Source organism: Eptesicus fuscus, chromosome 15 (assembly GCF_027574615.1).
Source record: "Eptesicus fuscus isolate TK198812 chromosome 15, DD_ASM_mEF_20220401, whole genome shotgun sequence".
NCBI classification, from domain to species: domain Eukaryota; kingdom Metazoa; phylum Chordata; class Mammalia; order Chiroptera; family Vespertilionidae; genus Eptesicus; species Eptesicus fuscus.
In genome coordinates, this window is record NC_072487.1 from 37,975,335 (window position 1) to 37,988,995 (window position 13,661).

General features: G+C 40.7%; 1 protein-coding gene across 1 annotated transcript in view; it reads left to right on the forward strand.

The window, feature by feature from the left end:
• The window catches only part of TMC1 (transmembrane channel like 1), a 325,206-nt gene that overhangs the window by 257,134 nt on the left and 54,411 nt on the right, over nucleotides 1-13,661 (forward strand). The window contains exons 7-8 of the mRNA XM_054727564.1: nucleotides 781-862; nucleotides 11,770-11,876. Of these exons, the coding sequence (XP_054583539.1) occupies nucleotides 781-862; nucleotides 11,770-11,876 (189 nt within the window). The remainder of the gene's footprint in view (nucleotides 1-780; nucleotides 863-11,769; nucleotides 11,877-13,661) is intronic.

Genomic DNA, 13,661 nt, shown 5'->3' on the forward strand with positions numbered 1-13,661 from the left:
ATTGTAGATGGACATTTGGGATATTTCTCATTTAGGTAATCTTTGAACGTCAGACTTGCCTCATATTGGTATGTGGGCTTTATGTGCCTGTGCAACTCACACATTATCCAGCATAATGTACACACATGCAAAGTTATCTGCCCCCATTCTTTCAAGCGATCCTCTGGATGGCCCAACATTATGGAGTAAAGTGGAAGGAAGTTCTTTTATAAAAACAAATTCATGGCTTTTTCTTCTTCTCCTCTTTCCTATGACACCATAGCTTTCCATTTAGCTGGCTGCTCTACCTCTACCAAAGTGAAGTGTCCCATGTCACAGTACTTATCATCCTGTATTGAACTTTCCTGTTTTATACAGTATATTCTAATAGACCCAGACGACCTTCAAGACAGGTCTTACTCATATTTCATTAATTTCTTCGTGTGATGAATATTTATTTGATTAGTCAATACCATTTGCTGATCACCTTATTAGATGCAAAATCAGTCCCTGCTCTCTTACGTCGGGCAGAATAAACAGGTATTTTTAAGCATATATTCTGTAAAAGAAGGATCCGTGAAAATTTTTGAACTAAATTGGTCTGGAGGAGAGTGGAGAACAGGAAGGCAAGTACTGTTTGCCTTTTTTTTTTTTTTTTTTTTTTTTTACAAACAGCAACATATTGTGCCAGAGAGCTCTTTCCAAGCTCAGTGTTTTGTGAGATTTGGGGATGGGGTTGGGGATGAACATCTTAACAAACAAGAGGTTAAGCTTTGTTGATGTTCTTCGCTTCCTTTTCAGAAATGGGTCAAATTTCTCCGTGATTTTGAGAACTTCAAAGCTGCTTGTGTCCCATGGGAAAATAAAATCAAAGCAATTGAAAGTAAGTGCTCAACAGATCTCAGATGGGAAGGTTGTCCTAGATAAATGTCTCATAAGCTTATCAGATGCCTTTCTTAGTGGGAATGATTAAAAACAAGAAAACAAACAAATAAACCTATATTTTACATCTTTTTTGCTCACTGTGAAAACTTACTAGTACTTACCTATCACAGCACTGGAGATCCCACTCTCCCTTTCTACCAAAATATTCCCCTTCTGACCTTGTTCTTTCTCCTACACAGGAAAGTCATTATTGTGCACAATGACATTGAGTCATATCGTGGGAAAGCAGAGATTTTACTTGGGCAATGAACATGACATTGAAAAATATATATAAACCCATGTTAGACAATAATTAAAATGAATGTCTAAAATGAATGAAGAAATCTTATAGCCTTGTTTTCAAACCTCTAAAGTAGAATAAGCAATAATCATCCAGGAACTTGCTATCTGAATATCATATTATGCCTTCATTTTTATACAATATTCATAGTGTACAGGAAGGCAGGAGAATTTATATATATATATATATATATATATATATATATATATATATATATATATATAGTAGAGAAATATGCTAATTAAATCAGATGCCTTAACGGGTTGACCTTATAGGAGGAGGTTGGGCGCAGCATGGGGGTGGGGCGGCAGGGGCCTCCAGTGCCTGCGCTGGGGGAGGGCCTGATCAGCAGCAGCCATGGCTGCTTCAAGGGCCAGAGAGGGAGGCAGGGCCGGACCAGCAGTGGGTGCGGTTGCTGGGGGGCCCAGGGAGCGAGGTAGGGCCGGACAGGCGACTCGAGGGTGGGTGGCGCCCTGCGATTTCGAATCGCGTGCTGGGCTCCTAGTACTTAAATAAAAACCTATTTAGAACAATGCTCTAAGCCAGTGGTCGGCAAACTGCGGCTCTCGAGCCACATGCGGCTCTTTGGCCCCTTGAGTGTGGCTCTTCCACAAAATACCACGTGCGGGCCCGCACGTACAGTGCGATTGAAACTTCGTGGCCCATGCGCAGAAGTCGGTTTTCAGCTCTCTAAAGAAATTTCAATCGTTGTACTGTTGATATTTGGCTCTGTTGACTAATGAGTTTGCCGACCACTGCTCTAAGCTTATAATAAGGTAACTAAAAATTTTAAAATATTGTAAATATAATAATAAATTATTTTTAAAAACAAAGAATATAAAGAAAAAGGGATACCATTTTTTCAAGAAATATTTGTATTGATTTCAGAGAGGAAGGGAGAAAGAGCGAGAGAGAGAAACATCAGTGATGAGAGAGAACCATTGATTGGCTGCCTCCTGCAATGCCCCCCTACTGGGGATGGAGCCCACAACCCAGGCATGTGCCCTTGACTGGAATTGAACCCAGGATCCCTCAGTTCCCAGGCCGATGCTCTATCCACTGAGCCAAACCAGCTAGGCCAGGCATACCATTTTTAAAACCAGTTCTGAGCACAGTCTTGCCATATTCTGGTTTCTAAAGGTTTTGACTAGGACCCAATTTTCCCGTGCCTTGGTTTCCTGCTGGGTAAATGTGGCATTGCATTATTAAAACGGGGCCTCCACAAGGAGACAGCACAGTTGCTGGATGCTTCACTGACACGATTGTGCACACATTCGGAGTTACTATTCCCCGCCCTCAATCTCTTGCTATCAAATGGCAATGAATTAAAATATATCAGCTCAATAATTGCACTCCCTCCAACATATTTCTGTACCATCCCTTTCTTGCTTTATTTTCCTCAGCATTCACAATGACCTAAAAAGCTGTCTTTTGATTGAATGTTTAATATAATTTTGTTTTATTTTACTTGTGTTCATTTCTTCTGCAAGACAGGAGAGCAGAGATTTTGTTTTATTCACCCCTGGATCACCAGGCCTAGAACATGTTTGGCCTTAATAAATATGTGTTGAGTAAAATTATGTATAAACAAATTCTCCAAATAGCTACGATTCTGTGAAATTGAAGGAATTAAGACACATCAAAAAAAAAATTGAGACATCGTGGATTCATTAGGTTTTAACTGTGCAGCTAAAATATGGTACCTTAAGATCCTAATACAATTTTGTTCTTGCTTTGCCATAGATTAGCTGTTGGCACTGACTGAGCCAGTCATTTAATCCCTCTGGGCCACAGTCGACTCATTTCTGAAAATGATAGGGTTGAATCTTGATCAGTTATGAGATGTATCCCAAGATATTTATAATTAATGATAGAGCAGGTTCCTGCCCATCTAAATAAGAATGTCATGCTCACTAGTGTTGCAGTAGCCTGCCTTGAGTGTGATAGACACAGATGGAATTATTTTAATTGCCGGAAGTTGCATGGAAAAATGAGTTACACCTAAGACCACCATCTATCATGTATATTACAGTGGAAAAATCAAATTGAGAGCTACCCTATACTCCTTTCAGTTATCTTTCCTTTTCCTCTCTTCCCCCAGAAAGTTTGGAACAGTCAAACTGGACAATTTGAGCAAATGTGGATTCTTTTCCCTTCAATATGTAATTTATTATTTTATTAGGTGGTCCTATTTTCTTCACCTTTATTGGTGCTTTGCCTCCCTGTGGAGAACTGACCTTAATTTTCTGTTCTATCATCATCACAACCATCAATATATTGAGTGCCATCATGAGTCAGTCACTCTACAAACATTATTTCATTTAATCTTTAATGTGCCTGCCACGTGCACATAAGCCTCCTTGTTTTAGAGTTGTGGCTCAGTTGTCTCAGAATTTGTTAGTAGAGGTGCTGAGATATAAGGAGAAGTCTGTCTGGGCTTTTCCCAGTGGGTTATGCCAATTTTTACTTTGAGGAAGACATAAATTTCTTCTTTTGCACCAGGTCCTAGGGAGGATTCTACCATGTCTATAGTAAGATGAGTAGTTGTAGATTTCTTCAATAGTTATTCTATTTGGGGCATTTTTTTCCATAATAAGTATTATCAAGTATTTATTTTTAAGTCAGTTATTTATTTACTTACACATTTCACGTTTTATAAGAGTCCTATAATACTATGATTTTAATGATAGTTGAAAAGTCTGAAACCTTTCTAGGAGTATACTGGCAGAGTCATTGGGTTGGACTCACCATCTCACAGAAAATAGCCTACCAAAGACAGGGAAAGCATGTGTCTGCGATGGTGTTTGAAGCTGACCTGCATGGAGGAAGTGGGATGTGTAACTGTTTTTCTGAAGGTTGAAGTCTTTTGCCCTATTGACTCTGTTGTTTGGGCAATCCTTTTATATCTCTGGCTCTCTGTTCCCCTATTTGGAGTTTTCACAAAATTCAGAGTTTAACTAGTTACTACCCAAGGTCACGTTCAACTCAAGATTCTATAATTTTATAAATTACTATCAGTTTTAGATATATATGTAAGCACATGACATTCTTTACTTTATACTTTTGAATGTAAATGATTGAAATTGTTAAATGGAAAACAGATTTATATTGAGAGACTTCATAATTAACTTTCTCTGTGAGTTCTTATCAGAAAAATGTAGGTTAAATGAGTACCCTATTTTTAAATTATATATTTTATATTATAAAACTAATACAAATTAATTTTATCTAAGGAAATGACCATTTACACTTACAAAAGGATCAGAACTATGTTAATTTCCTTTGAAGTCAGAATTATCTAACATAACACACCTCATTTAATCTTCAGAATAAGCTTGACTTGACTGATTAGTTGATTGAGCAAATACTCACTTAGCACCTCCCATTATCAGGCATGTTTCTAGGCACTAGTGATGCTGTGCTGGCCAACACAGGTCAAGACTCTGCTTTGGTTGACTTTACATTCAAATGACTTAGTGTGTACGTGTGAAGAGGGGAACTCACATTAAGTCTGAAACGTCTGCTGCTTCCCTCTTGACTCCAGTAAGACCTGGATCCCGTTTACCAGTGTGGACCAGCTACTCACCTGATGACTACCCACTTTTTTGATATGCAAAATAGATTGGATAACTCCTACCACAAAGGAGTACTGTGAAATTCTACATCACATGGGGATGCCATGGAGTTTCACTGTCCTGCCAGCCCTTGTAAAGAGGCCAGGCCTAAAACCCCAGCGTTGCCTGAAGTAATTCACATCATTAGCTACATGGCATTGCTCATTTTACTGAAGAAGCTGTATATTTGTACTCCTGGGAAATATAATCTATACCCATTGTGACACTAACATTACCATTAAAGTCATGAATTAAGTCGTTGAATGTCTTTCAAGCCGGAGATGATAAGTCAGAATCAAAATCTACTTCTTTCTAATAGAATTCAGCATCCAAGTTAAGGTATAATTGGCCTGTTTTTCAGACTGGAAAGATCTTCAGATAGGCAACCCTAAGCACAGATTTTAAATGCTCATTCAAGTTTCTTTGTTAGCTTAAGGGCTCCAGAAAATACAAACTTGCCACATTTAACTCCCTATCCCTAGACCAGTTGGAAAGAAACTACTTTGTATCCTGGCCAAAGGAGATGGCATTTATATTGTACTCATGCAGCAGGTGATTTAATTGGTATTTTCCAGTTTTGAAATGCTCACATTTATCTGCTTGTCTTGTTACCCATCTGTTCAAGAGGAAATTATACATGATGACAGACTACAAATTACTTTGCCTTAGTAATAAATAACCAGAGGGAATCTGAAACTTTAACCTTAATTTAAAAGAAATACAAGAAAATTCAGGAACAAGAATATGCATAAGCCTAAGGCCTTACATTAATGCATACCAAAAAGTCTGTTTTATTATATTAATAATACATTATAGAAACAGAATTTATTAGTTATAGTAAATAGAAAAAGAATTGGTCATTTATGGGTACCATCCAAATGGGTGAATTTGACTGGCCTTAGCAGATCGATGGATATTATCTATACTAGCGTTCCCGTTGCAGGAAAAATCCTGCAATAGGATTTCCTGCTGCACTCTACCCCACCTCCCCTCCGCCCTTGTCGCCCGTCCCACCTTCTCCTCCAGCCCGCCTGCTTTTCCGTTCACCCCCGGCCCTGACTTCGCTCCTCCCTTGTCCCCCAGCCCGCCTTCTCTGCCAGCCCGCCTGCTTTTCCCTTCGCCCCCGGCCCTGCCTCCGCTCCGCCCTTGTTACCCGCCCCGCCTTCTCCAGCCCGCCTGCTTTTCCCTTCGCCCCCGGCCCTGACTTCGCTCCTCCCTTCTCCTCCCGCCCCCCCTCCCAGCTTGCTTGCTTCTTCGAAGCTTTACTCCCTTCTGCAGCTCTTGGCTTCTTTCGACGCTGTCTTGATATGCAAATTAGCCGCCATCTTTGTTGGGGTAATTTGCATACTCATCCTGATTGGCTGGTAGGCGTGGCTTAGGTGTAGCGAAGGTGCGGTCAATTTGCATATTTGTCTATTATTAGATTAGATCCTTTCAGACACAAATTTATTGCATATTTATTCTATATAGCATAGTTTTTTAAATTGAACTATGATTCTACTTGAGGAGTAATATAGTACTGTGACTAAGAGAGATCTAGATTTGGAGCCAAACATGTATAAATCAACACTACCTGGCTCCATCATTTACTACCTGTGTAACCCTGGCTCCATCATTTACTAGCTGTGTAGCCTATACTCCCAAGTCTCTGTAAAATGAGAGTACAATATTTTCCTTCCTACAGGGAGTTGATGATGGTTAAATGAATTAACATGCAGAGGTCTCAAAGTTCTTTCAAACAAAGATTCATTAAATGGTAGCTATTATTATTACTAATGAAGTCTTGGCTCAGTTTAATGTCTGTGTTTAAGTTGTGTGTTTTTCCTAGGTTTAAATTTTTAAAGCCTTACATATGCCCCCCCCCCCCATTGCCTCCATTGTGTGTTTGTTTTTAATTCCCCATCCTCACAGCAGGACGAATAATACTGAACCTCACCAGGTTCTAGAAGCAGTAAAACGAGTTGATGCTGATCAAGTTCTTAGTACATAATATTGACCATCAACATTCAGGGTAGGACAAAAGTGGGTTTACAGTTGTTTGTATGGAAAATACAATAATGAATAAATACTAGTTAAATAATAAACTCTGTGTTTCATGTACTCACAACTATAAACCTACCTTTGCCCTACCCTGTATATTAACGGCTACTATTACTCATTCTTATTCTTTACAAGAATAAGTAAGTTTTATCTGAAAACTCAGTTTTATCTGAGAAACATGGAAATGGCTGTTCTTTTTCATCATGCTCTTTTAGCCATACTATATTAAGGTTTCTGTTTTTAGTGAATGCCAATTTTTGTCAACAGCCTCCTGTAGGAGAGAACTGCTAGGATAAATGGACGTAAAGAGGGAAAATTTCTTTTTCATTTTTATGTTGAGAGAGGGAAAGGTCCTATAGAAACTTAATGTCAGCCAGTTGATTTGTTTTCTCTCCTTTAAGCTCTGTTTTTTTTTTTTTCCTTTTTGTTATTCTTGCCCCTCTGCCATTGGTAGGTGTCATGTGGAAGGAACATTGTTTTCTGGATTCTGTGGTCTTTTGGACCTCTGTCTGGGTTTTTCCTTCAATCACTCTGGTTTTAATGAAATGGATTTCCCTGCAATTTATTTTCTCTACACTTCGGATTCAGTAAAAAAACAGATAGATATGGCTTCTCTATTCCCAAATAAAATCATTACGAAGCCACTTTCAAGTCTGAGAACTGGAGTTTGGAAGCCTTGGAGTTTAAAGTATATTTTATCTATCATAGATATGGGTTATAGGGAGAGAGGATACTTTCTGAGACATTTATATGCTCCTCTTTTTTCTTTTTTTAAAAATATACCTTTAGCCGAAACCGGTTTGGCTCAGTGGATAGGGCGTCGGTCTGCGGACTGAAGGGTCCCAGGTTCGATTCCGGTCAAGGGCATGTGCCTTGGTTGCGGGCACATCCCCAGTGGGGGGTGTGCAGGAGGCAGCTGGTCGATGCTTCTCTCTCATCGATGTTTCTGGCTCTCTGTCCCTCTCCCTTCCTCTCTGTGGAAAATCAATAAAATATATTTAAAAAAAATAAATAAATAAAAAATAAAAATATACCTTTAGATATATTTACACTCATTTGCCAGGGGTTATGTGTTAGGGGATGGGTGAGAGTGTGGTATTAATTAGAAGACCAAAACTACAAAAGGGAGGAAGAAAGGAAGAAAGGAAGGAAGGAAAGATGGAAGGGAGGAAGGAAGGAAGGAAGGAAAGAAGGAAGGAAGGAAGGAAGGAAGGAAGGAAGGAAGGAAGGAAGGAAGGTAGGAAGGAAGGGAGGAAAGAAGGAAGGAAGGAAGGAATGATGGAAGAGAGGAAGGAAGGGAGGAAAAAAGGAAGGAAGGAAGGAAGGAAGAAAGGAAGGAAGGAAGGAAGGAAGGAAGGAAGGAAGGAAGGAAGGAAGGAAGGAAGGATAGGAAGGAAGGGAGGAAAGAAGGAAGAAAGGAAGGAAAGAAAGAAGGGAGGAAGGAAGGGAGGAAAGAAGGAAGAAAGGAAGGAAGGAAAGATGGAAGGGAGGAAGGAAGGGAGGAAGGAAGGAAGGGAGGAAAGGAGGAAGAAAGGCCCCTATCCTGTGCTTGGGACTCTACACCAGAGTATGTCAAGTGTGATTCCAAGGGAGAGCTTACCTCAGGTGCCTAGTTCTTCTCCAGTTAATGAGTCACTGTAACGATCAACAAGCTGGAAGTCCGCTGCTTTCAATAAAACATGACAAGTGAAGCTGGCTGAGGCCGTCAGGTATAGTTACCAGAGAACGTAGATAAGAGCCATGAAACGCTATGAAATCCCTGGGAGCCAGGCGACGATCCGGTGTCCTGAGAGGGGCAGATCTGCTTCGGCCTCTCTGCACTTGGGCCAGTGCATCTGGTTGCAGAGCTGGGGTGGGGGTGGGGGTGGGGGAGAGGTGGAGCAAGCTTATGAAAATAACACACTTTTGGAACTCTACACCCCTCTCCAAAGTGAAGTGAATCCAAATATCCAGACTTCAAATGAATTGATGTCTTTTAAAACATCTATACAGATATTACCTTCCTTTCAAATTTCTATATAAACTGCCTCTGGGTTATGGGAAAAAGTAAGATGGTACCTAAAGAATAGACTAAGTTCCAAAAATAGAGGTATGACTCTCCCGTGAGCCCCATCTCATCTCAGTCAGCAGAGGCTGCAGTTTGCTCCACAGGAACCTTCCTTCCCCTGCCATGATTCAGAGACAGAGGGCCCAAGGGGAGCATTGGGCCCTGGAGGTGTTTTGCTGAATGAGACAGGACAAAGGGGTTGATGCAGCAGGTGACTGAAGCTGTTCATTGTTCTTTTGGGGCAACAGAAAATGAGAAGTGGGAAGACCGGGAAAACTAGCCTCTTGATGCCAAACCTTAAGTGATAACCAAATAATCTTTGGCTTTTGTAACTCTACGAACTCTCAGCCTGAGACTTCAAGTTCCTGTTTTTTCTTCCTTTTCTATTCTCTAATTTAAGAGAATGCTTTTATTTATTTTTTACTCATTCAAAAGCATCGAACAGATCACTTCACTTTATGTTGCTTGTGGCAGGTGCAAGTTGACAAAACATTCTTGCCTACCCCGCCATTTATTTTCCAGAGCTGAAGTGATTTCTTAAATGTCATAACTGCCCCCTCCCTCGGTTTCTTCACATGAGAAGTCAGTGACTTCTTATCTCATTTGACATAAATCTTCACTTTCTCTCTGGCCTTAGGAGGCCCATCACAGTGGGGTCTGGCTTCTTGTTCATAGGGCTCCCATAACGGGCTTTAGGTTTGTCCCTCAGTTGTCTGAGCTCTTGCCTCCCTCATGGTATTTGTTCTCACTCGTTCCTCTGCTTGAGGAACTATTGTCCCCCAGCTGGGGGTGTTTCCGCCTCTTCCTCCAGCTTCAGATCTCTGCTCAAATGTTACCTTCCTGACCAGCTATCTAAAGCAACCCCTCTCAATACTTCTTCCTCCTCTCTGTAGTGTAGAACCTATCTGGTATAATTTTTATAGTAATATAATTATGTCATATTATATATAATATATATGCTACATCCATATACATATCATCCATTACCATACACATATATACAATGTGTAATATATATAATACATATACATATAATATATGATGTATAATAGAATATGATATATATTATATATACTAGAGGCCCGGTGCACGAATTTGTGCACCAGTGGGGTCCCTCGACCTGGCCTGCGGGATCGGGCCAAAACCTGCTCTCCGACATCCCCTGAGGGTCCCGGATTGTGAGTGGGTGCAGGCCAGGCCAAGAGACCCCCCAGGAGGGATGCGGGAGGTTGGCCAGCTGGGGAGGGACCTCAGGAGGGCTCCAGGGCATATCCAGCCCATCTTGTTCCATCCAGATCAGCCAGACCCTAGCAGCAAGCTAACCTACTGGTTGGAACGTATGCCCCCTGGTGGTCAGTGCCTGTCATAGCAAGCAGTTAGGTAGCCTTAGTATATCATTAGCATATTACGCTTTGATTGGTTGAATGGCTGACCAGCTGACTAGACACTTAGCATATTAGGCTTTTATTACATAGGATTATGTTAAATATATTTATTTTTATTTTTAAATTTCCACATATTTGTTGTTTTTATACCTCACTAAAATGTAAGTCGTATTAAGAAGTAACCCTGTCTGTGACATTGTGCTTCACATCTAAGATAATTCCTGATGGAAAATGTGTGAAGTGGATGACCTTCAGCTTCTGCACTGTACTTGTAAAATGCCACTATTATGAGAAAACAGCACAAGATGTCTGTAGGACAACCATTTATAAGGGATGTGGTAAACTTTTTGAGAAGAGTATTATTTGCTTGGGGAAAAGGAGGATGAAGTGCAGTGAATATGTATAATTTTAATGATAGCTAACTACTGACCAGGCACTGTAGTAACCACTTTACATATACTATTTGCTCACTTAACTGTATTAACTCAAGGAATAAAATAAGCTCTTCAGATGGCAATCCTAGCTGCTAAACAAAAAGCAGCTTTTCCTTGGATGGAGTATAAGGTGTAGGTCATGATCATTTTAGACAACTACAGCTCCATAATAGAGAGCACTTCCATCATTAACATCTTCTCTTTCAAATAGAAAAAGAAGAATGCTGGAGACTGTAAATGTGAATGGAACCAGTATATTGCAATGAGCAGATTGATTTTGGAAGGTTATCAAGACATAGCTTTTGTTCTGTCCTTTCAGCTTTTTAATTTTTCCCTCTTTTTTTTTTTCTTAAAAACACACACACAACACCATACTAGCCTCAGGTGTACACCTAGTGAACAGACATGATATAACTTACTAAGTGACCATCTCAGCAAATCCTGCACCCATCCCACACCACGCAGCCATTAGAACACTATTGACCCTATGCTGCACTCACATCCCCAGGACCATTCCGGCTCTTGCCCCGTTTCCTTTCAAGCTGCTGCCCCAGTGCCGGAGCTCAGAGGGAGAGGGAGTGAGTCTGAGTAAGTCCATGTGTGGCCCTTTTAAGAGACACTGCCTGGGACTCCAGAAGCCTAATCTCACTCAAAATCCCTGCCGGTTTTTACAGCCAGAGGTTATGGGGACTTCTCTTCCCAGCACTGGAACCCTGGGCGTGGAAGCCTGGTAGGGGCCAGGACACTTTGCTCCTACGGGGGAAACACTGCAGCTGATCTATCCCTCCTGGTTTTTATCCATCACGTGTGGGTGTGGGACTAGCCTGTTCTGTGCCTCTGCCCCTCCTACCAATCTCAACTTATCTTCTCTTTACATCCTTAGCTGTAGGACTTTCATTCAGCTAGATTTCAGATGGTTCTGCATGATGGTTGTTCTCTAGTTTTGTTGTAAATTTGATGTGGTTGTGGGAGGATTTGAGTACTGCATTTACCTATACACCATCTTACTCGGAAGTTCCTAACTTTTTAATTTTATTTTTAATAGGTCAGTTTGGCTCATCGGTGGCTTCGTACTTCCTCTTCATGAGATGGATGTATGGAGTAAATATGGTTCTCTTCATTCTGACATTTAGCCTCATCATGTTGCCAGAGGTAAGACTCCGATTCCAGTTTACACAGCACACTGCAACAGGTTCCCCATGTGATCACCTCTTAGAAAAGCTCCTTTTTCTATAAGAGTAGAATGCATATATATGGTAAGCATCCAAAGAGGTCTGGTTAATCCACCCTGAGAGTCATAGTATTTGTGGCAAAATTAATTTTCAAAATGGTGCCCATGGGCCAAAAGTCCTAATCCTTGCTCTGAGGGTGTCTGAGCCTCCTGAAGTCATTTGTAAAATGTCACGTGTATGTTTACATGTACATTTTTATGGGAAAAGGTTCATGGCTTCGTCAGATTCCCAAGGTGGTCCTTGGGCCCAAAAGGAAGAAAGAGGAAGGGTTTGTTGCCAAGTTTGCGTGGAAAGAAATGCTTCTTAATGCAACTTAAGGCATCCAGCTTTTCTATACTAAAGAAACACAAATGAGTAAATTTCTTCCAAAGTAAGATAACCCACACACACACACACACACACACACACACACACACACACACACACAGGTGGGGTCCCTTTGGACCAAGGTCAGAGAGGAGAATAAAACAGATTGAAGAAGAAGGAAAAGCCCTGAGCTGATGTGGGGAGAATTAGCTAAGGCCAAGAAGCAAGAGTGAGGTTGGGGTCTTTCACCCATGTGAAGTTAAATGACTCAAAGATCTCTTTCGATGTTTACTATACATAAATTGAGTTGGGCTTTATTTAATCTGCAAAGGGTCTTTGTAGGTACCAATATTTCAAAACCAATTTGTTCAGTACAGCATTGAAAACAGCCAGAACTTGGTGTTGAAAATTTTTATCCCCATGGTTTCAAATCAGGGCCCATTTCTGTATCCAGCCTCCATTAGCATAATCATACTCATAGTGCCTTACATTATTGAGTTCTTTGCTTTTTATAAGTGTAAAACACTTTCATTTCTTATACTTAATGAGCCTCACAACAAATTTATGAGGTAGACTATAAAATACGTTTTGTTCCCCCATTTAAAAAAATGTGAAAATTGAGTCCACAATGCTTATTGGATTTAGCTAGCATTCCAGTGTCGCAACCTTTTACGGCTAGGGTTCAGGATCTGAAGAAGGGGCTGACGCACAAATGAAAATGCTATATAAGAAATATGAATTTAGCCGAAACCAGTTTGGCTCAGTGGATAGAGCGTCGGCCTACAGACTGAGGGGTCCCAGGTTCGATTCCAGTCAAGGGCATGTACCTTGGTTGCGGGCACATCCCCAGTGGGGAGTGTGCAGGAGGCAGCTGAATCAGTGTTTCTCTCTCATCAATGTTTCTAACTATCCCTCTTCCTCTCCCTTCCTTTCTGTAAAAAATCAATAAAATATATTTAAAAAAAAAGAAATATGAATTTAGAAGGCACTGGGGGCCAGGGGTGTCTCTTTCATGAACAGCACACCGAAACTGGGTTCCGTAGGCTTTTATTCACTTGAATACAAATTTGCCCTTTAGTAATGCATACAGGCATATCAAAGGTAAAGTTTGGTAAACAGTAAAAGGATTATCAGGTTAGGGAACTGCCTTCAGCCACTGAGCCCACAGCAGGGCAATATTATGCTGATTTTCAGCACTGCTGAATATCAAAGTACATTGGCCTTCTAATGGGTCTTTTTGCATTAATATGCTAACTACTGTTGGTTTTAGCCTCCAGCATCCCACAGTGATTTTTTTTTCTTCAGATTTTGCACCCTAATCTATTAGTTGTATAATCCTTGAGGTAATTCTGAGGGTGCTATAGCTATCTGGCTTGTAGAAGACAGTGGACATAGATCA